The sequence below is a fragment of the Carettochelys insculpta genome, chromosome 5 (assembly GCF_033958435.1).
Source record: "Carettochelys insculpta isolate YL-2023 chromosome 5, ASM3395843v1, whole genome shotgun sequence".
Classification (NCBI taxonomy): Eukaryota; Metazoa; Chordata; order Testudines; family Carettochelyidae; genus Carettochelys; species Carettochelys insculpta.
Genome location: NC_134141.1, coordinates 92397073 through 92423996, shown reverse-complemented (window position 1 = coordinate 92423996; position 26924 = coordinate 92397073). Strand labels below are relative to the sequence as shown.

General features: G+C 44.4%; 1 protein-coding gene across 4 annotated transcripts in view; it reads left to right on the top strand.

Moving 5' to 3' along the window:
* The first annotated feature begins 19826 nt into the window (after positions 1-19826).
* The window catches only part of KIF2A (kinesin family member 2A), a 90210-nt gene continuing 83112 nt past the window's right edge, over positions 19827-26924 (top strand). For 3 of the 4 annotated variants that reach the window (XM_074995533.1, XM_074995531.1, XM_074995535.1), the window contains exon 1: positions 19827-19993. In XM_074995533.1, coding sequence (XP_074851634.1) covers positions 19930-19993 — 64 coding nt within the window. In that variant the 5' untranslated portion in view covers positions 19827-19929. The remainder of the gene's footprint in view (positions 19994-26924) is intronic. The other variant, XM_074995534.1, reaches the window with a different exon arrangement.

Here is a 26924-nt window from a genome sequence, read left to right as displayed (position 1 = left end):
TAAGAATTTGGTGGCAGGCATCTGAAGACTGAGAAGTGACAATCCTAACAATCCCTGTGGTCTCAACCTTATTCTTTAGGAGACCCTAAAACTAGCTTGTGCATCTCTGGCTCTGCCTTTCCCATTTTGTCCAGTTTTCCATCTGGTGCCTAGAGAGCTGGCTGGAGGTTGGATGACAACCTGGTCCTGACATGGGCTGATACTACATACAATCCTGGCCTCCAGCTTACTGAAGCAAAAAAGGAGAGGCCCGATTCCTTTCTTGGAGATGAGGCTATGTGGGGGACAGGGATGCACATGTGCCCCTGATTTAATGCTTAGCTTGTACTGACCATGCTTGCACAGACTGAGCACGCTCACTAACAGCTGTGAAAGCTCTGCCTGCCCTTGGTCCTTAGCCCCCAAAAAGCAGGTACAGGTCGTCTCTGTCCTGGAGTGTTGCTATACAGCAGGGGCAACGGGGGGGGGGGGGGAGGGAGGCACTGGACATGTGACCACTCCCCCCACCAGCCAGTGAAGGGGCAGGACAATCCCCCTCTTCCCCTGTTCTGCCCCTACCCGAGTGATGCAGCCCAGAAGACTAGTGGGACCAGCATCTGGCACTGGGAGGAGTGGTCCAGCTCCCCGACTCACCAGAAGTGAAAGTAGAGCAAGGCAGCACCAGGTCAGTGAGCTTCCTGCTAGTAAGTGAGAAGTGCCCTGCCCCCTCCCAATGCATCATGTGGGGGAGAGCAGAAGAAGCTAGGGCCTCATTGCTATACTTCCCATGCCACTGCCAGCGAGTGGGGCAGAAGCGTTGGATCCTCTTATGGGCCTTTGGCCCCACCAGCGGGTGACCCTGTCCCTCCCACCCATGGCATATGGGGGGCATGTGACTCCTCATGCCCCCCATGCACCCTCCCCCCACTGGGCAACATAGCTAAATGCATTCCTCACACTGGACAGTTTTTTATATCACAATCTAATTTACCATGACTGCCAAATCTGAATAAGATGAAATGAGGCATCCAAAGATTGTGGGTATTAAAAAAAATTGCCTCAATTTCTGTCTGGATTCAATGTGGGCTGTCTGGATTTTTGTCATCTAAATTATTTACAAGGCAGGGAAAGAAGCAACGGAGACATTTTAGTGTCATGACTCTTAACATAGGAAACCACACTCTGATTTCATATGAAGTCTCTCTGCAGTGAGATGCAACCAGTACATTTTTAGTGGGGTGAAAAAAAAAAAAGATGAGACAGTACTCAGCTGACTCTCCATCCCCAAACCTCAGCCAATCCTGTGTCTCCGGCTGCCAAGGTGCTGGTACTCAGTAGTGGCACAAACAAAGCACTGGATGTGACATTGCTGAACATCAGAACAGTTTGGATTTCCTTCCAGCCCTGTTAAGAGACAGGTGAAAAAAGCAAACTTTGGCAGGTTGGCTATTGCTGTTTGAACCTCAAGCCATGAAGAATCGGGAAGGACTGAGAATCTTCTAACTCATTGGACAATTCATTTTGGGCAAGGATAACTAAATATGCCACCCATTCTTTTTATGTAAGTTCAGGGACATTTTACTGAGTTGTTGTGAAATACCTATTTCCTTTCAGACTATTCTTGGAGACAGAACTGATTTGTTACTTTTGAGTTCCTGTTCCTGTATATTCTTTGGAGGCAGAGTTCTCTCGTGATAGCACTATTCCTAGTTTTACACTGCTGTAACATCACTGAAATCAATCAATACAGTTTTAGGTCAGCGTGATGTAGTGAATAAAAGCCTAAATCTATATGTTTCATACTAACTCTGTCATATTAATGCATTATCTTACTATAGTACAAGAAACATAAAAATGGGAACAACCTAAGGGACTATTTATGGCAAAGGTTATGTAATCTTACCCTAAAATGACATGCTTGATCTCAAAAAGTAGGTGGTCCACATACCTTTATGAGACTTTCTAACAAGAACTTACTAGAAGGTTTGCACTGGGGACCATACTGTATGGTGCCACAAGATCGGCCAGGGGAAGAAAGGGATAAGGGATTTCTCTCTCTCTCTCTCTCTCTCTCTCTCTCTCTCTCTCTCTCTCTCTCACACACACACACACACGACACATACGTGGCAGAAAGTATTAAGTCAGAAAGCTAAGGGTACTTTGACCAACCTCAGATGCTTTACTAGGACAACACAGCTGGCTGTGTCTACACTTGCACTCCTCTTTTGAAAGAGGTATGCAAATAAGGGAAATTGAAAATGCAAATGAGGTGCAGCTTTGCATGTCTGGCACCTCATTTGCACATTCTTATTTCAAAATAGCTTATTTTGAAATAAGAAAACCAGTGTAGACACTGCTCTTTCAAAAATCAACCCCATCTTCGAAAGAATCCTTCTTCTCTTTTCTTATGGGGAATATTCCCTTTTGAATATGGGGTTTACTTTCAAAGAAGCAGTGTCTACACTGGTTTTCTTCTTTCAAAAGAAGCTATTTTGAAATACGAAGAATGTGCAAATGAGGTGCCAGAAATGCAAATCTGTACTTATGCAGAAATGCAGAGGTGTACTTATGCTAATATACTCACCTGGTCTGGCAGAAGGTATCTGGCATTACATGCTGGGATATAAGACAGTCTCTTCACATGGCGTCTATCAAGAGATTTGTCAAGCCAATAGGTGCTTGGATGTCATTTCCCAAATGCCAGTAAGGTACTCCCAGTCTGCCAGACTCCTAATATGTGGTGATGTTGCTAAACCATCTTTGTTATTGTATCAGCTTGGTGGGTGCAAAAAGATAGCATTGATAGCTTTGCACTTCACTAATTTGTTCAGTAATATGTTATCATACAAAAATAAATGTTTAAAGAGTAGTTGTGTTCCATTTGAATACAGTGTAACATCTCTTAAGCATAAAGCACTGGCAACAGAATTACTTCTAACATTGTTTCTTCCTTTTTTTTATTTTTTTCTGGCCCATCCATATGCCAGGGGATTCAGAAAGTGGGTGCATATCCAAAAACACGAAAGTTCATTCTGAATCATTCCTCTCCCAAAAACTTTTCAGTTAGTGGAAAGTAGTATTTCTTATCAAAACAAAAAAAGCAGTAAAGTAGCACTTTAAAGACTAACAGAATAATTTATTAGGTGAGCTTTCATGGGACAGACCCACTTCTTCAGACCATAGCCAGACCAGAACAGACTCTGAAGAAGTGGGTCTGTCCCATGAAAGCTCACCTAATAAATTAGTCTGTTAGTCTTTAAAGTGCTACTTTACTGCTTTTTTGTTTTGATAGTATATAGACTAGCACAGCTTTCTCTCTGTTACTAATACTGCTTGGCCGTTTCTACACAGGCTACTTTCTTTGAAAGTGGAATGGTAATACACGGCCCGAAATATGCTAATGAGGCATGGATGCAAATTCCCTGTGCCTCATTAGCATATGGTCACATGATTTGGAGTCTGGAAGACCATTCTTCTGGACTCCAAAACGCTGTGTAGAAGCACAGCCCCTGGGAGGAGCTTCCGGAAGGAAGTCCTTCTTCCGGAGGCCCCCTTCTTCCTGAAAATTTTTGGGAAGAAGGGTCCTCCAGAAGAAGGTCTTCCTTCCGGAAGACCCCCTCCCTGGGGACCACGCTTCTATATGGTGTTTTGGAGTCTGGAAGAACAGTCTTCCGGACTCCAAATCACATGACCGTATGCTCATGAGGCACGGTGAATTTGCATCCCTGCCTCATTAGCATATTTTGGGCCATGTATTACCATGCCACTTTTGAAGAAAGTGGCCTGTGTAGAAACGGCCCTCATGTTTCTGCTTTGGATGTCACTATTTTGAAGAAAGTGGCCTGTGTAGAAACAGCCCTCATGTTTCTGCTTTGGATGTCACTATTTTTTGGAAATTATCTGCCTAATGTACAGGGCTGTCCTTATGAATTCTGGTGCCCAACACAGCCCGAGCACCTGCACCCCACTCCCCTCACTGTCCCCTTCGTGTGTGTGAGCGTGCAGGGAGGCTGGTGAGGGAACTAGTAGAAGGGTGAGTGGTGCAGCCTACCAGTGCTGTGGTCTGGGGGGATCTGGGTCACCAGGTCATGCAGCAGGGTGGGGAGGTAGGGAATTCAGCTGCCAGATGATGGAGCAGGGAGCCAGGGGATTTCTGCTGCTGGCATTGGGAGGCAGGGTGGGAGACTGGGGTATTTGGCTGCCAGGGTTGGGCAGTAGCATGGGAAGCCAAGGGCTTGAGGGGCTGGGGCCAGGGCCAGGCATAGGGGTGGGTGGCCACACAACTTGGAGTGCCTGGACGGGACAGGGGTTTCAGGGTGCTGGGGCTGGGAGGTGAAGCAAGGGCCGATAAGCCAGGGGACTGGGCCTCCAAGAGGCAGAGCAGGGACTGGAGGGCAAGGGATTGATCCTGGTTGAATGGGCCTTGCTAGGTGTATGCCACATAAGGCACTTCTTAATTGGGGCACAGCAGTGCCCCAGATTTAGTGGTGCCCTTCCCAGCTGCATACTCTGCATATGCCTAGGGACAGCCCTACCAATGTAGTGTGGCATAATATCAATGTACAAATACTTTCATAAACTACAGTTCATTGTCCATTGAAGTTTAATTTTAACATCTTTTGAATATCAGATTAATTATAGGGGAACATCATTGATCTTTTTTAATGGACATCATCTTCAGCTTGAACCTCTCCAGTCCGGCACCCTCTCGTCTAGCAGCATCTGTAATCAGGCATGATAGTAGTTAGCTGGATGACCACTTATCATGGGTGTGGCCCATACAATGTGTTTACATCCACCAGTCCTGGCTCTCAGTGTTCTGTGCTGTTATTTAACTGTAATTTATCCCTAAATGTCATCTAAGAGCCCAGTAAGCAGTAATGTCTTCTAAGAGCCCAGTAAGTGTTGGTAATGCTGTTAGGCAATACTGACCACCCTTGATCTAGGAAATACTCTTGGCCAGTACTGGTCAGATCCCAAGGTTGCCAGACTCGAGAGGTTCAACCTGTAGTTTTCTGTTGTAAGCCCAGAAACACTTAGCCCAATTATGAGGGAGAGTGAAGTCTCTTTAGCTCATGTGGTAGAGCACAGTGCTTTAGCTCCTATGGTTGCAGGTTCAATCCCTTCTGCTAACAAGCCGGGAAAGTTGATGTTATGTGCTTATTAGTCATTTCCTATACTAGATGTGTTTGGGGGGGTGGAAAAAAGTTCCCATCCCAAAATGGCCTAGAATAATTGTAATATACCAGCCAGCAGGACATATTTCTATTTTACATGAGCCAATCATCACCTTATGCCATGAAGAATGAGAATTGATATTTTTGTAACTCTTAGCCAAGCACTTTTAAGTGTAAAATCTGCATGTAAGCATCTTATTCTTTTAAATGTCATTATTAAAAAATTGAGCAGTAGTAAAACAGTTGCAAGATAGTAAAACACCGGGGGAACCAGCTGTAATTACTTCTTTATTCCAAGAGTGACATCTCAAACATGGTGGTATTTTTTCCCTTTATTGGTCTACAGGGAAGTTGGAGTTTTCCCCATCATCACCCTCAGCAATTTTATTTTCTCCCCCTATATATTTCTTTTCAAGATTTTTTAAAGATCTTTCCTCCTTAGTAATGCTACAGATAATTTTAAAGCCAAATAGCTAGAGAAACTGTTTTAACATTTAAAAAATATAATTTCTCAGTTTGAAATTGCTAGCTTTTTGGAAGGGTAATTATTTCGCCCCCAGTTTTTGCTAAAAGTTAAGATTAGGTATCTCACCAGCAACAAGAATGCATAAATAGTTAATGAAATCTAAATTTGAATCTTCTAGGCTTCATTTTGATTATCTTTCTTCTAATATATTACAAAACAAATTTGCTTCATTGCTTCAGAAATAGACTTGACATAGCAACCTTATTATACTATATTAAGAGAGCTTGTCAACAGCTGTCTGATCAATAACTCTGATCTTGCTTTGCTCTGTAGACATCAAATATACCTTTTGCATCTTTCTTTAAAAAAAAAAATTAGAATCCAAGCTGGAATCTTACTGTTTTTCAGTTACTGGGATGGTTTTTTTGCAACAAGCTCTGCTGCCTGTAGAAGTAATAAGAGAGACTCTCAATATTTTTACAGGTTGATCAACCCATTTCCTCCTGCTCCAACCAGTATTCACTGTCCTCTCAGTGACTATTACTTCAATTGTATTCTTTAGTGTCTTTTGTGGGGAAAATTCTCTCAGAAACAACAAAAACTGTAGTGGCTTGAATCAATGTAATGTTGGACGTCAAAAATTTAAGCCTGTTAGCATCAGAGTATATCCTTTGTTCTTTTAGACACAATTGATCAGGTCCTTCAGGCTGTGTCTACACTAGCTCCCAACTTCTAAGGGAGGATGGTAAGTAGGGTGTCGGGAAATTATTAATGAAGTACTGCAGTGCATATGCAGCACTTCATTAGGCTAACTCTCCACCGTGGCAACTTCAAAGTGGCAAACTTTGAAGTGCCAGCTTGCTCAAAATTTTGAGGAGTAAAGGGTCTTCAAAGTATCCCGGACATTTAAAGTACCGGCAAGTTAGCCGTGGCTACACGCAAGCTGGCACTTCGAAGTTTGCCTCTTCGAAGTTGCCGCAGGGGAGAATTAGCTTAATGAAGTGCTGCATATGCACCGCAGCACTTCATTAATAATCTCCCGACACCCTACTTACCATGCTCCCTTAGAAGTTGGGAGCTAGTGTAGACACAGCTTCAGTGTTGTACCTATATTGCCCTCATGCCATCGTCTGCTTTTAGTTAGAAATTCACAGTAACCCTACTGAAGATACTAGGGACTTCTGATTTGTTGTGCAGCCGACAGCAGATTATGGTCATGTGTGCATCTCAAGGAACTGAATGCTGCATAACTCCCTTGGCATGCGGCAGACATATAATTTTACTGTCTATAGTTTGTTTAAGCAATAGTACCCATTCCGTGCAGTTGGGACCTAGACCAATTCCCAGTGAAGTCATTTAAAAGGCTTTTATTAACTCCAATGGGATTTGGATCATGCACTTGTTGTAAGCACTAACTGCACATAAAAGACCGGGATGGGACTCCATTCAGAAAACAAAGGTATCAAGTTCCATTATCTGCCCATACACCTATAAAAACTAGAAAATCATCACATATTATAAGAATGATATAAAAGCAATAGAGGAGAATCTGGAATCATGGGCAGCAGGTGTAAGACACAGGAAGGCAATGCCTTCCCAAACTGCCTGGCTGGCCCTGCCCACACTCTGCACCTGGCTCCCAAATTCAGGGCCCTGCCTGCCCTTCCGGGGCTGAGCCAGGGGCTGCATGCTGTGTCTTGTGGGAAGGAGGTGGTGGTGGATGTCTCTGTAGTGGGGATGGGAGGGCCTGGCTCCCACAGAGGCCCTGGGTGTCAGGACAGGGCGTCAAGCACCAGGGGGTTGCCTCCTCCAGCCCAAAGTTCACCTATCACACATGTCCAGATACAGTATCACAAGAGGTCTTTTAAAAGTATTAACAGCTTGTATATTCCAAAAGGCTTCTGAAATGGTAGAGCCCAATTGAAAGAGAACCTAACTGTGGACGCCTGTTGTGTGCCTCTAGTTTTTTCATATCTGTAGTGCTGCATTTTTAATTACTCTGCAAATAATTGACCGCCACATGAATTAAAGCGCTGCATTCCATGCTAAGCAAGTAAAAATGTGTGTTGCCTATTTTATGCTAATTTTAACATGATACTGTAATGCATGTGGTGAAGCAGTGAAATGGCAAAGCAGCAGGAAAAGAGTTAGAGAAACTTTGGATCCAGCTAGCCCTGTTCTGTTACACCTCCAGCCAATGCCAGGTATGAAGGGGAAAGAGCCTGGCTCAGAGCAGGGCTGACTGGCACAAAGGCAGGGTAGGAACATAAGGCGGGCACTGGCCATGTGACCGTCCCCACATATGATTGCTGCTTGCACCCCCTACTCAAAGGAACGACACACCTCTGCCTGCCTTCCCCCACCCCAGGCCCCACCTCTTCCCATCTCCATCCCCATTCCATCCTTTCCCTCAAGCCCCCACCCCTGCTCTATCCCCTCCATGTCCCCACTCCACCTTTCTCCCAGCTCCCTTCCTCCAAGCAATGCAGAGAGGGGAAGAAGTGGGGGGCCTTCCCCCGCCCCACACTCACCAGTGGCAGCAGGAAGCAGACTAACCTGGCCCCAGCCTGCTCTGCTCACTACTTGTTGTTCCTTTTCCCACCACTGGTGAGTACAGGGGCAGAGGGTTGGGAGGAGATTGCTATGACTATTACAATTACCTCAGATAAGACTCATTTAATCATTGAGGCTGTGGTTACACTAGTGAGTTTTGCTGACAAAGCCCCGGTTTTGTCAACAAAACTGGTGGAATGTCCACACATGAAATGCGTCTTGTTGACTTTTGCCAGCACTGCTCTGCTTCTCAGCCATGAGGTGTAACTCTGCTGTTGACAGATTCTATCAACAAAAAAGCTGTGTGGATGCTCTGGGGGGCTTCTCACAACAGACTGGGCATCCAGAACAATGGGCAGCCCTGTCTGCTGTGCATCCAGGTGCCTGTTTTGTCGACAGCAGCTGGCACTCTGGCTGCTCTATTGACAGAGCAGAGTGTTCTTCCAATTGGCTTTTATGTGCGGCCACACCTCTGTCAACAGAAGTTTTGTTGGGAAATCTCTTCCAATGGTGACTTCTATCCACAGATCACTGTAGTGTAACCGTAGCCATAGATAGTTGCTTTTTAGCATAATGGGAATTAAGCTGAATCCCCAAACGTGTACTGAACGTTTAGAGAGAATCTAGGGCACAAGAATATGCAGAACAAGCTTCAGGCTCTAGCTAGTGACAGTTTTTTCCTCAATCATAGAAGATTTCTTTTCATGTGTCTAAGCTACTGTAAGATGAGCATTAAAATTTTATTTTCTTCATTGTAAGAAATAGGAAAACCTTTTAAATCATTCTCCAAAATGTTGACTTAGTATAGGAATTTTTTTAAGGTCCTACCCTGCAAAGCGAAGAGTACCTCCTGAGATGCCAAATCTCCCTTATCTCTTACAGACCTCAAATAAATTTGTGAAACTAAAAAGACTGGCCACCTATCCTACCTCAGTTTCAATAATGGGAACTTCACTATACGATAAAATTTAATGTTAGCTTAATAATTACTTTTAGTTGAACCAATATTTTGCAACCTAAACCTTTTCAAAGTGCTAAAAACTAAAAAGGTGGTTTTGAATATACTGAATTTGGATCTGTTATACTTGTAAGACACTGAAAAGCAATCTGATAAATATTTAAAATCTATCTAGCTTAGCTGCCTATGCATCTAAACTACTCCTGTCACAGTTATCTCCTGTGCATTGAAATATGTATTTCAGTGCAGAGGAGATATATATGTAACATATAGGCCATGTCTACACTAGCCCCAAACTTTGAAATGGCCACGCAAATGGCCATTTCGAAGTTTACTAATGAAGTGCTGAAATGCATATTCAGCGCTTCATTAGCATGCAGGCGGCTGCAGCACTTCAAAATTCATGCGGCTCGCCGCCGCGCTGCTTATCCCGACGGGGCTCCTTTTCGAAAGGACCCTGCCTTCTTCGAAGTCCCCTTATTCCCATGAGCAGATGGGAATAAGGGGACTTCAAAGTAGGCGGGGTCCTTTCGAAAAGGAGCCCCATCGGGATGAGCCACGTCAATTTCGAAGTGCTGCGGCTGCCCGCATGCTACTGAAGCGCTGAATATGCATTTCAGTGCTTCATTAGTAAACTTTGAAATGGCCATTTGTGTGGCCATTTTGAAGTTTGGTGCTAGTGTAGACACGGCCATAGGGAGATAAGCATCTCAGAGAGCAGGAAGGGACCTTGGGAGGTCATTGAGTCCAGTCCTCTTGGCAAGGCAAAGCACCACCCCTTTTTGAATCTATTTGCCCCAGATTCCTAAATGGGGACCACAAGGGGTGAGCTCCTAAGCCTGAGTTTAGCAGGCTGGTGTGCAAACCACTGAGCTATCCCTCCCCCACCATAATTGATTATAAAAGTGCATGTGTGGACTAATTTGTTCCCCTCCCTAGCTGGGGTTCTGATATGAGTACTGGCACTTTTTTTTTTTTTTCAGTTTAAAAAATTTTTTAAAAGCTGGTACTATATTGCTGGCCTTGATTTGGTGGCTGACAGCAAGGATCTTGGACAGAGACCTAGTTCCTTCCCCCATTGGCTTGATTGCTAAGTAGTTTGCTATCTAACAATAATTCTGTGTTTCATGGAGTCATTAGAAATGCAAAATGAAATATAATCCTGCATACGTAGCTGCCTTGAACAAGCAATTCTGCAACACCATATGGAATGAATGAGACAATGTAATACGCACACCAGAGCTAGAGTGTCCACGTATCAACGTACTGCAATAAATGTCCATTTTTTTTATTTTCGGTAGTTTTGTGTCTTTTCCAACTAATACATTTTCCAGCTCACCTGCTAATTTGAGTCCAGTCACATGACATGGTTCATCCAACGGTAGAACGACTTCCGCTTTAATCATGTGTATTGTAATACATTTGAATCCATGCTTTATAACAGGCTTTGGGGAAGATATTCAAGAGCACAAAGGACAGCTAGGCACCCAACTCCCAGTGAAAGTCTGTGCACAGCTTGCCAGGAAGGTGGGGAATGGGGAAGAATGCTGCCACTTTGCTATAATCCTAACATAGTCTCACCCACATTTTTTAATCACATCTCATTTCTCTTCCTGGTTCCCAGCAAGCTGTCTCCTTCCATTACACTGTGGACAGCAGAAGTATCCTCCACTGTCATACCCAGCTCCCTGAATGGTCCTACTGCAAGAATAAACACAATATCCTCATTAAAACATCAGTTTTCATCTCAGGGATTCCCAGCCTATGGGTTGGGACCCAAACATGGGTTGTCATTAGATTCTCTAAGGGTTGCCAGCTGGGCAGCTCCAAGCTGCATGTGGCTCTTTAAGGAGCCATTTGCAGCTGCCGCTGCTCGCTCCTCTGGCTCCCAGACCCTGCCCTGCTGTGCTGAAATGGGACTGAATTTAATTGGTTTATCAGCCGGCAGGAGGGATCCTGCCCTTAACCAATTAAACTGAGTTCCATTTCAGTGCAGCAGGGCAGGGAACTGACCACTCTGCGGGGGTGGAAGAGAGTAGGAGGGCTGAGGGGAGCAACGCAGAGGAGGTAGCGATAGCCTGGCAAAGGAGTGGGAGGGCAGCAGCATTGCTCATGTGAGGTAGGTGGGGGGGGCGTTTTGGGTCTGCAAGGGGTTTAAACCTGGCGGCAGGGAAATCAAGATTTATTTTAAAAAAAAAAATTCCAGGGGGAGAACCTCTCCTCTCTTCCTCCCTTTGCCCCTCCCCGCCCACATTTTGAATTGCCTTGTGTCACAAAGTCTTACTGAATTGTCAAAATGAGTCGCCATCTTGAAAAGATTGGGAACCACTGCAAGTGGCTGCCTGTTTCAAGTCATGTTCTTCACTTTGAGACACTTTTCTTACCCAGCAATATTTCTTGGGTCCTGTGTGAGAGATACTTACCTGGACAGGCAACCAGACACCTGGTCTTAAACCAGGGTGTTCCTGATAGAAGAGGCCAGCTAGCTCTGTGTCTCTTTCTTGTCCAAGATCTGAACAAACTCCCTGAAGTATTAGGCCAGCTTGGGACATACTCAGTGGAAGTCTTCTGAAATATGATTCAAAAGTGGCTTGTAAAGCCAGCACAGAAATATGACTATAGTACAGAAATGGATGATAGTAAAAATGTGGACATAATGAAAATGAGCAGGTATATAGATCAGCTCGTACGGATAAGAAGATTCTGGAGAATTTGACCTCACGACAAGAGAACATAGATAAATGATGAGAGAAGCCACTTTAGGAGTGGTGAGTGCACTATGGGACGGTGGCAGAATGCCCAATTGAACCACTGTAGCTGCTCCACTAGCATTGGTAGTCTGTTAGTCCTACAGTGGTGCAAAATGCCCCAAGGGTTAACTGTTTTCATAAATATTTCAGGCTAAAGGGTGGCATGGACACCTGTGCATCATTATCATGTGTCTACACAGAAAATAGCTATGTTACAATTATAAATGTTGTAACTGTTCTAAATCCTGTCTGAGACTAGTCTAATGTAGACTAGGCCATTGTGTGCAGCCAAACTGGTTCAAACTACTTTAGCTAATCATCTATGTTGTTTGTGATATACAGTTAGTCAACTGCAGTTAAAAAGCCAGCCCTGCTCTTCTGGGAATTGCCATCAGCCCTTAAGGTAACAGAGTTCTAAACTAAATTAAACTCAATTGACTTTAACATGAATTTGTGGAAAGAAGACCACTTTCTTTCTCAAATGGACACATACAGGATGAGATACTATGGTATATGACAAAGATGAGGAAAGGGAACATACTGAAGCCATTTAAAGCATTCTGATTCTCTGCTGAGGGCCCAGTAAGCAGTGGAAGTGTTGGTAATGTTCTATACAATATTGATCTCCTGCTGGTCTGGCAAATTCTCTCGTCTGGCATTGGTCACCGCGGGTGCTGGACAAGACAGGTTCATCCTGTAGTAAATAGTTAAAAGTGCTGCACCTATGTGTAGGTGGGGCAGGTTTCCTCTTTGCACTATCTTCTAGTATTCCCGTATTCATGAAGTGCTACACCTAGCTTTAAAAAAATACTCAATAGAACACAATAAAAGAAGTGCTTACCATGGAGAGTGAGCAGGGGGAAGGAGATTGTGAGAAAACTGAACTGCTGCTGCTTCAACGAATGTATTGTACTGAGCAAGAAAACAGACTGTCTTCCTGAGTGGACAACTGGGCTCTCCAACCATCATATTACACTACCTCCTTGCACGTAATTCTGAGCCCCAAATGCAAGTAGATATCTTTTATTGGTATGATTTTCAGTGAGTTTTACACATCATTAATGTCAGAGGTGCTCACATGAAAAGAAGGTTAGAGTATTACTGTAGCTCAAATTTATTACAAAGAAAAGATTTAAGATATGTAGAAAAATATACTTAGGGAGATTTTCAAAATTATTTTTCCTCTCCCCCAATGCCGTGGAAGTGCATTAAATGCCAGTTGTTAAAAAGTTTCATGTCTTCAGTGGCTCACGTAACTGTACAATAATGACTACTTGATGGAAACTGATTGGTAACCATTTAAAAGATGGATATTGCTTGCCAAACCTGATTTTAACATTATTAAATTAATTGCACATATTAATTAATACATTATTTTTGTTGATGGATGCCTGTTGTTACCTGTAGGTAAAAATATTATTACCTATTAAAAGCTGAGAATTTCATAGCTACAATTTAAATAAAACTGTTGGCTTTATATGTCCCCATAAATTTTCTTTTGTTAGTTCCAAAGCAAGTAAAATGGGCCTAAAGTTCAAATATGCAAGCATGATTTTATTCATATTTGCCCAAGCCCCATGTGTTCTGGTCCAAGAACTGACATGTACCATTCTGGAAGTTTTGCAAACATCATACAAATTCTGAATTCATAAATGCTGCATTCAGAGAATTTTCCATATTAGCAGCTATCCAAATGCAACCCACCATGTAATTAGTTTTTCCTGTACTATCATGAAAAAAAAAGCATGACACAGATTTGGACATCGCCTCACAGCTTTCCTCTTAGAATCATCAGCAAACTTTGCTGCCTCTCCCATTTCTCCATATCACTTATAAATAGGCTAACTAGGATTGGTCCCTGTACAGACCTTTGGGGGAAACCACTAGTTGCCACTCTCCATTCTGAAAACTGACCATTTATTCCTACTCTTCTCCCCCTGCCTTTTAACCAGTTATCAGTTCATGAGAGGACCTTTCTTCTTATCCCATGACAACTTACTTTACTTAAGAGCCTTTGCTGAGGGACCTTTTCAAAGGCTTTCTGGAAGTCTAAGTACACTATGTCCATAGGATTCCCCCTTGTCTGGATGCTTGTTGACCCCCCTCAAGGAACTCTAGCAGATTATTAAGGCATGATTTCCCATTACAGAAACCATTTTGACTTTTATCCAACAAATTATGTTAACTTATTGTTAGCCAGTGGCCGGGTAATGTGCGGTGAGGTACCAACTATGCCCTTGTTACCCTCCGAGTCTTTAACTGCTAGAGCGGGAAGCTCCTTTGCAGCAGGCAGCTCGGTCTAGGCTGACGGATGCCCCAGGGTCCTAAACACCCGAGTCTTTAACTGCTAGGATGCACTGTCCCTTCGCAGCGGGCAGCCAGGATTGACTGATGGGTGCCCCAGGAGTCTGCCCCATGGAGGCGGCACGACTCTATGCAAGGCTCTCAGCACTCTCGCCTATGGCCAGGCTGTGGTAACCAAACAGTTAAAGTTCTTTTGATTGAGCCGGCTGTGGTGCAGTGACAAAGAGTAACAGCAGTCAGGCTTAGATCTTAACTAGTTACAAGTTACAGTTATAAGCGTGCAGTTACATAAGGCTATTGTTTACTTCTTATATGCTAGCAGAGTACAGGTATTAACCAGTTATGTTACAATCCAATCCAATAACATCTTAATACAATGACATTTACCTACAGAGCTCTAATTCTTTAACTGTGTACCCCAAAAGGAGACCTTAATGTGGGTATATCTTACCCTCCTTGCATCTCTCGATACCAGCATAGCCAAGCCAGGATCGGTCACTCAATTCTGCGGAAAGACGAATACGAGGTTGGGAGTCCCCAGTCAAGGACCTCGGGAGGCAATCACCTGACCTGACCAGCAGGTAGTTGGTGAAAATGCACTCAGAGTTAGTGTGCTGCTGGGTCCATCTTTATACCCCTTGGGTCATGTATTCTCTTTCTTATCTATGGTGCCAGATCGTACTGGTCTGTCTTTGTGACGCCAGTTCTTACAAGGGTGGTTTTTACTTAATTTGCACTTGTAAGACAGGAGATAAAGAATTTTGAAGTACAGGACATTCTTTTACTTGGGCGGGGATTTCTCTCCTGGGATGGTTGTGTGGGTGCATCACTTTATCAGTACCAGCCAAGGGCAGTTCTCTGAGGCCCTTCATTAATGGTTAGCCTGCTAGCCCTCTATCTGTGTTTTCAGTTCCTCAGGGTCATGATGAGCCAGCACATCTGGGCCCCTTTAGGAAGGCATCAAAGACTGTGCTGTTTAACTGCTGTTCAGTGCCCTGTGTGCTCTGAGGCACCTTAGAGGGGAGGCAAAAGCTGGTCTGTAGTGGGGAGATTTTGTCTGGCTACACCTATTTCTGACAATTCAATTCTTTATTATATTTTCAATTCATTTGCCTGGTACTGATGTTAGAATTACCTCTAGAGCTCCTTTAAATATTGGCACCACCTGGGTTTAATAAGCCAATGCTCAACCTACTGAGCTATCCCTTTCCCTCTCAGTTTGTCTAATTTGTTCTTTAGAACCTCCATTGATGGGGATTCCACAAGCTTATTGGAAGCCTATTCCATTGCTTAACTTTCCTTAAATTTAGAAAAAAACAACGAGAAGTCCCGGGGCCCCTTATAGACTAACGAATTTATTGGAGCATAAGCTTTCATGGACAAAGACCCACTTTGTCAGATTCTGGATCTTTGCCCGTGAAAGATTGTGCTCCAATAAATCTGTTAGTCTATAAAGTGCCCCAGGATTTCTTGTTGTTTTTACAGATACAGACTAATACATCTTCCCCTCTGATACTTTTCACTGTGCAAGGCACTAAAGTTAGAAAGTTATTCTTAATATCTAAATATCCCTTGCTGCAGATTGATCTTATTACTTCTTATCCTATTGATCGTGGACATGGAAAACAATTGATCGCTATCCTCATTTTAACATTCCTTAACATATTGGAAGACTTATCAGGTCCCACCACAAGTCTTTTCTCAACACTAAATATGGTCTGTTTTTTAAAGCTTTCCTTATGGGTTTTCTATTTTTTTTTCATTTCTTGTTCCTCTCCTTTAACTACTGTCCATTTGACCACATTTTTTCCAAAAGTGTTGTGTCCAAAACTGGACTCTGCTCCAGCTAAGGTCTTACCAGAAGCTACTTCCCATGTCTTAAAGACAATAGTCTAAGACACCCAGAATATTAGACTGTTTTGCCCCCCAATCTTATTGTTGGCTCATTTTCAATCTGTGGTCCAGGTCATTTTTAACTGTACTTCATTCTGAAGTACTTTACATAAAACATAACAGAAGTGCTGAAATCTCAGGCTTAAAGATAGTGTACAAAGAAAAAAATTATGAAGGCCTGAAGGTTTGAAAAGTTTGTTAATTCACACTTTCAGCTTTAATATTTATTGGGAATATCAAGTCTTGTCTTCTTTATTAGTGGTGTTTGCTTGAGAAAATCAAAGAACTGGAATAGGCATTTTCTGAATTGATAACTGAAGAGGCAAAAATGTTGAATCCTTAACAAGAGGTTATTTCCTTCCAACAGTTTGTCAGGTGTTTGTGGTTAAGTAAGTATGAAAAAAAAATACTGAAATATTATTAGCAGTTTTATAAGTCCATTCTCCTTGATATCTTTGACGGCAACTCTTTCTACTGTACTCCCACTGTACCACCAGTAGGTATTGTCTTCTAGGAATGGAAATAGGATGAGTAAAACCTCAATTTCTAATGTTTAAAAAAAAAAAGCAGAGAAACCAATCATTTTGGGGTTGGAGGGTGGAAGAATTTCTGACCTTTCAATAGCATAGAAGTATAAAAGCCCCCCATATGTTAATCTGCAGGTAACTTTTAAAGAATAGTTATACTGCTTCAGCACTGATGTAAAAAGCAGCTAGAGGAAGCTGCAGCACACCATGGCAATGTCTACACTATAGAGATCTTTCAAAAGAAGTCCTCATGGAAGAGCTCTTCCTAAAGAACTTCTTTTGAAAGACAGAGTCCACAAAGCCTCCACTCTTTTGAAAGACCGGGCCAGGGACTGACAAATCAGGTGCCATGAGGACTGTTCTATTTGAAAAAAAAAGGGACCGCAAAGTGTCTACAGATTTTCTTTCCAAAGAAGCTTTGGAAAGAACACGCTCTTCCTGAAATGGGGGTGGAGGAGTGTTTTCAAAAGGGGCGCTGTATTCTTTCAATTTAATTTAGAAAGAACGTTTTTCATGTGTACACGCTCTGCTGGATATTTTGAAAGAACCCTTTCTCTTGAAAAATATTTTGAAAGAATGCTACAAACTCAGCCAATGAGTATTATTTTTCTTGTGAAGCTTAGGCACTTTTTTTACATATTCTTAGGCCTAAGCTATTGGCACATTACCTATTAGTTACTGATTTACATGCGTACAAACATGGAGCATTCCTTACAAATACTCCTCACCATCAAAGGGAAAAAATGGTTTGTGATATCTTTAGTTTCTCAGTGATGTATAAAGACTACCTTTGGCATAGTCTAATGTTTGGAATAGAGGGCAGGGCAACAGCGGTCTGAGATTTTGGCCCAGCACTGCTTCTGGCTCAGTGTGTGAACTTTGGAAAGTCAATTCCTCTCTGCCTAAGTACTGCTAGAGATGAGTTACTTATGGAAAGAATGACAGGGTACCAAATTTTACTGAGACACTTTGCCAGACTTAGGGAGTTGCATAGTGGGAATACAGTAAACCCTTGAGCTACATGGGCATTGTGTTCCTGCAACCCCTGCATAACTCAAATTTTCGCACAAGCCGGGGGGAGGGGGCAGCTCCCCCGGCCTTGCAGGAGCTTGCAAATTGACCCGCCATGTGCTGTACTGGTCAGTTTCCTGGGTCCCACAGGTGGTGGGGGAGCTGAGAACCAGGCAGCAGCCTGGCTGCAGGCTTCTCTTCCCTTGCAGAGTGGGGAAACTGACCAGGACAGCACCCTTGGTCAGTTTCCTGGCTCCAGCCAGTGGAGTGGAGCCAAAACAAGGGACATCCTGGCTCCCCACTCCCCACCACAACTTGGAGCCAGGAAGCTGCTGCCCTGGTCAGTTTCCCAAACTATGCAAGGGGAGGGGAGCTGGGAGCCAGACTGACACTTTGTTCCCAGCTCTCCAACACTTGCTGGACCTTGGAAACTGAACAGTCCACCAGGGATGGTCAGTTTCCTGGCTGCTTCTCCCTGTCTTCCCCCAGTTGTGAGGCTGTCAGCCTGACAGTGGCACTGCTGGAGGAAGACAGGGAGAAGGAGTTTTTGGCCTGCTTAGCTGCCTGAGAGCCACAGAGCAGCTTCAAGTTATGCTTAACTGGCTTTAAAATGAGTTACATGCAACTTGAAGCCACATATTTTGAGGGTTTAACTGTAAACTGATGGTACCAGTTTTTATATCTACAGTAGGGTCCCAACAGTCGTTTTGTGTTCAGAACCCTTGTGAATCTTGATTTTTGTGAATGGGGGGGTAGGGGCCTTGGAGCCCCAGGAAGCGACAGCCACGGGCGCTCCCCGCCCCTGAGCACTGGGAAATGGCAGCTGCTGGCACTCCCTGTTTAGGGTCCTGGGAAAGCTGCAGCAGCCACTGCTGTTCCCAGCCCCCGAGAAGCCATGGCAGCCGCTGGTGCTCCCTGCCCCAAGCAATTGAGGTCACTCATGAATAACTGAATTCACAAATGTGGCACTCATGAATGTTGAGACCCCGCAATATTTTGATGGAGTGAAGGGAGGCTTCTTACCGAGGAACAGGTGAATCTGAGGAGTGGTTTGCTCATAGGTTGGCTATGTCAGATGGATGGGAGCAGTCAAGTGCACGTGGGAGGTGTTCATGTTTAATGGCAACTTTACTGGGGTGATACCAGCTAAAAGTGAGGTGCAAATTTATAACAGACTGGCTTCACTGGAGAGAAAGCCATTGTTTTTGTGTTTGGGGGAGCAGACGGTGCCAATTTTTACAGAGATACTTTGCTCCAGTGGGAGAAATCAGGAGGCAGAGGAGGGGGAATAAATTTGAATGCCACTTTTAAATAGGGGACTTAGGCATATCTGGAAACGTCCAGAGGGATACATTTCGAAGTACAATTTTTAATGCACAATTTTCCTGAAACAGGTGAGTCATTATGAAAAACAGGTATCTATGAAGTCTTTTTATAGCATTAACAGGCTCCGGAAGCGCTGTGAGCTGAAGTTGGTAGGGGCTACGTCGTTAACAAAGATGGCCTTGGCCTGACTTGAAAAAGGGTTGTCAGGTGGGGGTGAATCAGTGTGAGGTGGGGCATTTGGTAAGGAGATGACTTTGCTGAACCTGAGAAAAGATAAAGCAGGGTTTCGGGGTGGAGCGCAGCGCGGCTCAGCGGGTACAGATAAGATGGACGTTGTGAAGCTGCGGCCAAGCCGTGCCGGAGGCATAACCTAGCACGTGGGTTTTCTAACAGGGCCCTGCCTGGGGACCGGCGAAGATAACCGTGCAGCACTACAGCAAGGGGCAGGTTTTACCAGGGGAAAGGGGGCGAGGTGCCGGGTTTCCCGCCGCGGCCAGGGCATCAGGCTGGGCGGGAGAGCTGGTCGCCGCGGGGCTGGCTGTGGATCGAGCCGGGCGGAACAGGATTCGGCCGCGGCAGCCGTCAGGGTGGGGGCGGCATCAAACCGGAGGGCACCGGCTGCCTGCGCTGCTTTGGCGTAGGCAGGGCCGCAGCCGCGGTCCCCTCAACATCCCCGCGAACGACCCCGGGCGGGGCTTCCGGGGAGCAGGGGAAGCCCGCCCAGGACGGGCCAGCGGGACGAGCGCCCCCTCCTGCCGGGGAAGCAGGCGCAGGGCCTGCCGGCGGTGCCTCCTTCCCCTCCCACCCCTTAAGCCGGTCCCGCCGAGTAACGCCTCCATGAACTGCGCAGACGCAGCGGCTCCCGGCGCCTGTTGTATCCGGCCGGCGCCTTTTCTCCCCTCCCCCGGAGCTGCTGCCCTGCGCCCTCCCCGCCCCCTGCGCGTCCGCCCGGCAGCGCCTCGGACCCCGGCTGCCCCATGAAGCGATGGCAGCGGCCAACTTCGGCAAGATCCAGATCGGGATCTATGTGGAGATCAAGCGCAGCGATGGTGAGCCGGGGGGGGGGGGTGGGGAGACAGAGCGGCCGCAGCCCCCGGCCCCCGCCACCTTCTCCGCGAGGCCGGGGGCTGGCAGCGCGCGGGGCCCATTGTGCGCGCGGGCCCGGGGTGGGGCCGGGCCTGCTGTTTGCCGCGGTTGTTAGGGAGCGTTGGTGCCGTCTCCCGGGTGGCGGGGGGCGGTGCGAGGGACACGGGCGCAGCCGCGGGAGACGGAGAGGCTGCTGCAATGCCGGGAGTCGGGGAGGGGCTGGTGAGTGGGTGGGGGTCGAGGTGGGGGAGGGGACGGGAAGGCGGGAAGGAGAAGGGAAGCCCCGGTGGGGGTGGGGATAGCTGGGGAGAGGGATCGCACTGGGCTGGGGTGGAGCACCCCAAAGAGGGAAGTTTGGGCTGGGGGAGGGGGAGGGATGGCCGGGGGGCAGAGCGGAAGAGAGGATGATGGGTTTTTGTCATGTACGGCAGTAACTTCTCAGCCCCATTGAAACACCGGCGGTGGTTGGCTGTACTTCCAGCGTATGGCAACGGCCAGTGCCAGAGCGATGGCTTTGGACACTCCCTGCCTCCATCGCCGTTGAACGGCAGCCCCGATGCTGTTTCGGCTGTTGTGCACCTCTGCGATGTAAATACACTGCTGGGTTTAGAGCTCTCTGGGGCTCATGCAGTGTTGCCCTTCCTGCCTGTTCAGTTGCATGTGCAGCGGTTCCTGGAGATGCACATGAGAGTGAGGAAGCAGTGTCTGGGTTTTGGGGTGATAGCCCTTATGTGGTGGATGTGTTGTCTGGATGGGGGCTTATGGGCAGAGGTTGGATGGGGATTGGGGTGGGTGAATCAATGGGCAGGCCTCTCCTACTTTCAGCTTTGTAGTTTGGTTGGAGATAGGCTAGGCAGCACATTCCCAAGATCTGAAGTTCTTTTGGGTGGGGGCATGTTGGGATTGTTTCTGGAAATTGTTTATTCTCCAGCAGTGCGAATATTTAGACCCGTTCTGGGGAAGTTCAGATTTCTGTTCAGCAGCTGAGGAAAAATCTGGAGATCCAGGGCACTGAAGCTAGAGTATGGCTAGAGCATGAGGCAGCAGATAAGCTGCGCAAGGTGCTGTAACTACCTTCCCTTCACACTCTAGTTGAATATTATTACACACTGCATTTTTGTTATGTCATTAAAACTGCCATCACTTATTATACATAACATTTCTGTGTCACACACAGGTCATCAGTCTCAAACTAAGAACCAAATGGGCTTTTCATTGATCAATTTCAGTTTATTGGAGATGCTAATTTTTTATGCTTCATGGTACTTGTGAAATTATTTCGCTGAGAGTTTTGTGAGCTTTTGGTAGACAGAATTGGGAACGGCATGTTGTCTTATATTTGAAAAAAAATTGCCTTATATGGTAACTGTTTTCCTGACTATCTCTTGTGAGTTTTGACATCAGAAATGAGAATAGTTAAGTCTGATATAGTATCCATAAATGATGCATCAAAATGTGTAACTATTACATGTAGTCCAATATAAGTATTTCATTTCTATAACACTTTTTGGATATTCTTCATAGACTCATTAAAAATGTGGGTGATCTGTCCCTCTGTTAGCCCAACTGACAGTGAGCAGCCATGCTATGAATGTATAACCAAATTAGGTGTTGTCACTGGTGTGTGCACCCCTTTGTGCCACTTGAAATTCTGGGAACATATGTGATGTGGTGGTCTTTTTTTTGTTTCTGTTCCCACTCTTATTTCCTAGTGAATTGTGGGAGAAACTGCCCTTCTGGACACATGGGGGCACTGTGGGAAGGTAGTAGAGGACTGTCAGCACTGGAGTGATTTAACCTAAGTGTCTGCTGCAAAAGGAGCAGATTCTCAGCATGAGTGAAAGGTTAGGGCAATGCTCAGGTAAGGGGCCAGGCTAGTTCCAAGTGAACACATACAGCTCAAATTCTTGTTTTGTTTTTGAAAGGGTAAGTATGAGCTCTAAAAATCAAGTAGCTGTTAATTTACCTGTGTTTACCCAAATATTCTTTAAGATCAGACAACAAAATTCTGATCAGTTTCTCTGACACCACAGGGTACGCAGAGTCTCCAGTCTGATCACTTATTATCCTAAGTGTTTCTCTTCGGACAGAGCTGTCTTGTAATTGTAGCACTTTAAGTCCTGCCTTTTTTTTTTTTTTTAAAGTCTACAATTTTATAATTATTGTAAGGAATAGCAACTTTCTATAAAATACCTTATTTTGATTCATACACAGCATTCTTATATATTGTAACAAAATAAGTTTAGTCATGGAATGAAATACTTGAAAGCAAGGAGCTAGGAATGATCTAGAAAGATGAATTATTTTTAATTGATTAGGATTTAAAGTTCTAATGGGGTTTATTGTACAATAGAAATGGAAATATATGTAATAGAAATAAAATATATTAGAATCATTAGCCAAAATATCATGATAGCTTTTGGATAACACTCAACCCTTTTAAGAAGAGACATTATAGTAGCTTTTGCAGAGAAGTGTTTGTGTTTTTGAGATGAGCATTGATACAAATGCCATCTTGGTATCTTCAGTTATAATTGTAGAGAGTAAATATTTACCTTCATTTAGAATTGAGCAACAATAACCAGCCAGCTAATTCAGTTATTTTAAAAATATTTAATGTGTTTAGATTTAGTATTCCTGTTTCAAAATAATGAACATTTAGCTGTAAATAGAGGATCTGTTAACCTTATTGACAAGTGAAAGGTCAGTGTGGAAGCCAAATCTAAGTCACATGAGTAACTTGACGTAGTTTGAATTTTATGTGCACAATTTGAACAACTTCCCAACACCTACTAGCCTTATGAACTAAACCACTTCACCAGAGCTAAGTATATCAGTACCATAGGCTGTGCCAATATTTCCTGGACTCCAGAATGAACCGTGCTGCTGGGGTACAAACATTGCCTGATTCCTGCTTGTGAACTTTGCACAACTGAGTAATAGCTGTCCACCAGTAAATGTATACGTACATGCACACTACACCCAACAAATAATGCTGCTTCCATTTGCTTTATACAGTAATATAGCTATTGATGGCTACTCTCAGTAAATCAATTATGCTAACTCTCTTCTCCATACTACATTAACTTATATTGGCTTTCCTTCCTCAGGTTCAGTTTTCTGGTGGTTTAGGCTAAACTTACCCATGTACTGCAGTTCTCTGCTGGGGTGGCTGGAATCTCTCTCCTCCGTCCATGGTGCTCCCTGCCCAGTACATCCCAATTTATGGCACCTACTCCTCAGAACATCAGCTTCCTCTCCCTGCAAGCAGTGCTAGAGAATTATCTCTGCAGGCTTGGAATAATGTGGGGAAGAACACGGAAATTATTAAGTATCAGAGAGGTAGCCGAGTTAGTCTGTATCTTCAAAATCAACAAGAAGTCCTATGGCAGCTTATAGACTAATTTTGGAGCATAAGCTTTTGTGGGCAAATACCTGCTTCGTCAGATGCACGAGATGCTTTGTCTCATGCAGCTGTCAAAGTGGGTCTTTGCCCATGAAAGCTTACACTTCAAAATATCTGTTAATCTATAAGGTGCCACTGGGCTTCTTGTTTTTGAAATTACTAAATTATTGTAATACCATTGTACACATTGGTGTTTTCTGCCCCCGTATGGTGTGCTCTGTTTAGTGCTGCTCACTATGTTGAAAATGATTTAGTAGGAGTAGAGGGCTCACAGGTGAGTGGAAATAATGGATAAAAGCATAGAGAAATCATAGAGTACTAGGACTGGAGGGGACCTTGAAAGGCCTTCGAGTCCAGCCCCCTGCCCTCATGGCAGGACCAAGTACTGTCCAAACCATCCCTGACAGACATTTATCTAACCTGTTCTTAAATATCTCCAGCGCTGGAGATTCCACAACCTCCCTTGGCAATTTATTCCACTGGTTGACCACGCTGACAGTAAGAAACTTTTTCCTAATGTCTAACCTAAACCTCCCTTGCTGCAGTTTGAGTCCATTGCCTCTTGTTCTATCCTCAGAGGCCAGGAAGAACAAGTTTTCTCCCTCCTCCTTATTGACACCCTTTTAGATACTTGAAAACTGCTATCATGTCCCCTCTCAAGCTTCTCTTTTCCAAACTAAACAAGCCCAGTTTTTTCAGTCTTTCTTCATAGGTCACGTTCTCTAGATCTTTAATCATTGTTGTTGCTCTTTTTTGGACCCTCTCCAATTTTTCCACATCTTTCTTGAACTGCGGTGCCCAGTGTCTTGTTCACAACACTCCTTTTAATGCATACCAGAGTGATGTTTGCTTTTTTTGCAACAGCATCACGCTTTTGACTTATATGTAGCTTGTGGTCCACTATGACCCCTAGATTCCTTTCTGCTGTAGTCATTCCTAGACAGTCTCTTCCCATTCTGTTTGTGTGACACTGATTGTTCCTTCCCAAGTGGAGCACTTTGCATTTGTCCTTATTAAACTTCATCCTGTTTACCTCAGACCATTTCTCTAATTTATCCAGATCATTTTGAATTATGACCCTATCTTCCACAGCAGTTGCAACCCCTCCCAGCTTGGTATCGTCCGCAAACTTAATAAGCGTACTTTCTGTGCCAATATTTAAATCGTTGTTGAAGATATTGAACAGAACTGGTCCTAAAACAGACCCCTGTGGAACCCCACTTGTTATACTTTTCCAGCAGGATTGAGAACCATTAACAACTACTCTCTGAGTACAAATAGTAACAGAGGAAGTCGTGCGAGTCTATACACTATCAAAACAAAAAGCAGTCAAGTAGCACTTTAAAGACTAGCAAAATAGTTTATTAGGTGAGCTTTCGTGGGACAGACCCACTTCTTCAGACCATAGCCAGACCAGAACAGACTCAATATTTAAGGCACAGAGAACCAAAAGCAGTAAGCAAGGAGGACAAATCAGAAAAAGATAATCAAGGTGAGCAAATCAGAGAGTGGAGGGGTGGGGGGGAAGGTCAAGAATTAGACTGAGCCAAGTATGCAGACGAGCCCCTATAGTGACTCAGAAAGTTCCCATCACGATGTAAACCATGCGTCAATGTGCTGAATTTGAATATAAAAGCCAGCTCGGCTGTTTCCCTTTCCAGAACGGTGCGATAATTCTTCTTCAGTAACACACATACCTTTAGGTCATTGACAGAATGCCCCATTTCATTAAAATGTTGACTAACTAGTTTGTGGATCTGGAGTGTTTTGATGTCTGTTTTGTGCCCATTGACCCTTTGTCTAAGGGAGTTAGAAGTCTGTCCAGTATACAAAGCATCTGGGCATTGTTGGCACATGTACCGTACTGATCGCTATACTTATCTACACCCTTCTAGTTTCCATCCTGCACATGTGACTAGATCCATTGTTTACAGTCAAGCTCTTAGGTACAATCGCATTTGCTCTGATCCAACTGACAGGGACCAAAAACTACAAGAACTTTACCAAATATTCATAAACCTGAATTACCCACCAGGAGAAGTAAAAAAACAAATCAGCAGGGCCAGACGAATACCCAGAGACCAGCTACTCCAAGATCAGCCCAAAAAGCCAAGAACGGAACACCACTGGTCATCACCTACAGCCCCCAACTCAGACCACTGCAACGAATTATTAAAGACTACAACCTATCCTTAATCAGGATGCCACACTCCAGAAGGCCCTGGGTGACATGCCTGTTCTCTCCTACAGACAACCTCCCAACCTCATGAGGATCCTCACTAACAGCCATAATCTATACTCCAGGAATACCAGTCCTGGAACCTTTCCCTGCAACAAAGCCCGCTGCCAGCTTTGTCCACATATCTTCTCTGGAAATACCATCACTGGACCTAGCCAGGTTACTCACAGAATCACAGGCACTTTCTCATGCTTCTCTACTAACATCATATATGCCATCATGTGCCAACAATGCCCAGATGCTTTGTATATTGGACAGACTTCTAACTCCCTTAGACAAAGGGTCAGTGGGCACAAAACAGACATCAAAACACTCCAGATCCACAAACCAGTTAGTCAACATTTTAATGGAATGGGGCATTCTGTCAATGACCTAAAGGTATGTGTGTTACTGAAAAAGAATTATCGCACTGTTCTGGAAAGGGAAACAGCCGAGCTGGCTTTTATATTCAAATTTGGCACATTAACACATGGTTTAAATCATGATGGGAACTTTCCGAGTCACTACAGGGGCTCGTCTGCATACTTGGCTCAATCTAATTCTTGACCTTCCCACCACCCCTCCATTCTCTGATTTGCTCACCTTGATGATCTTTTTCTGATTTGTCCTCCTTGCTTACTGTTTTTGGTTTTCTGTGCCTTAAATATTGAGTCTGTTCTGGTCTGGCTATGGTCTGAAGAAGTGGGTCTGTCCCACGAAAGCTCACCTAATAAACTATTTTGCTAGTCTTTAAAGTGCTACTTGACTGCTCTCTGAGTACGGTTATCCAGCCAGTTACGTACCCACGTTATAGTAGCCTCATCTAAGTTGTATTTGCTTAGTTTATTGATAAGAATATCTTGAGACCGTATCAAATGCTTTACTAAAGTCTAGGTATACCCCATCCACCACTTCTCCCCTATCCACAAGGGCTTGTTATCCTATCAAAGAAAGCTATCAGATTGGTTTGACATAATTTCTTCTTTACAAATCCATGCTGGCTGTTCCTGATCACCTTACCACCTTCCAAGTGCTTGCAGATGACTTCTTTAATTACTTGCTCCATTATCTTTCCTAGCACAGAAGTTAAGCTGACTGGCCTGTAGTTTCCTGGGTTATTCTTATTCCCTTTTTTATAGATGGGCACTATATTTGCCCTTTTCCAGTCTTCTGGAATCTCTCATGTCTCCCATGATTTTTCAAAAATGATAGCTAAAGGCTCAGATACCTCCTCTTTCAGCTGCTTGCATATTCTAGGATGCATTTCATC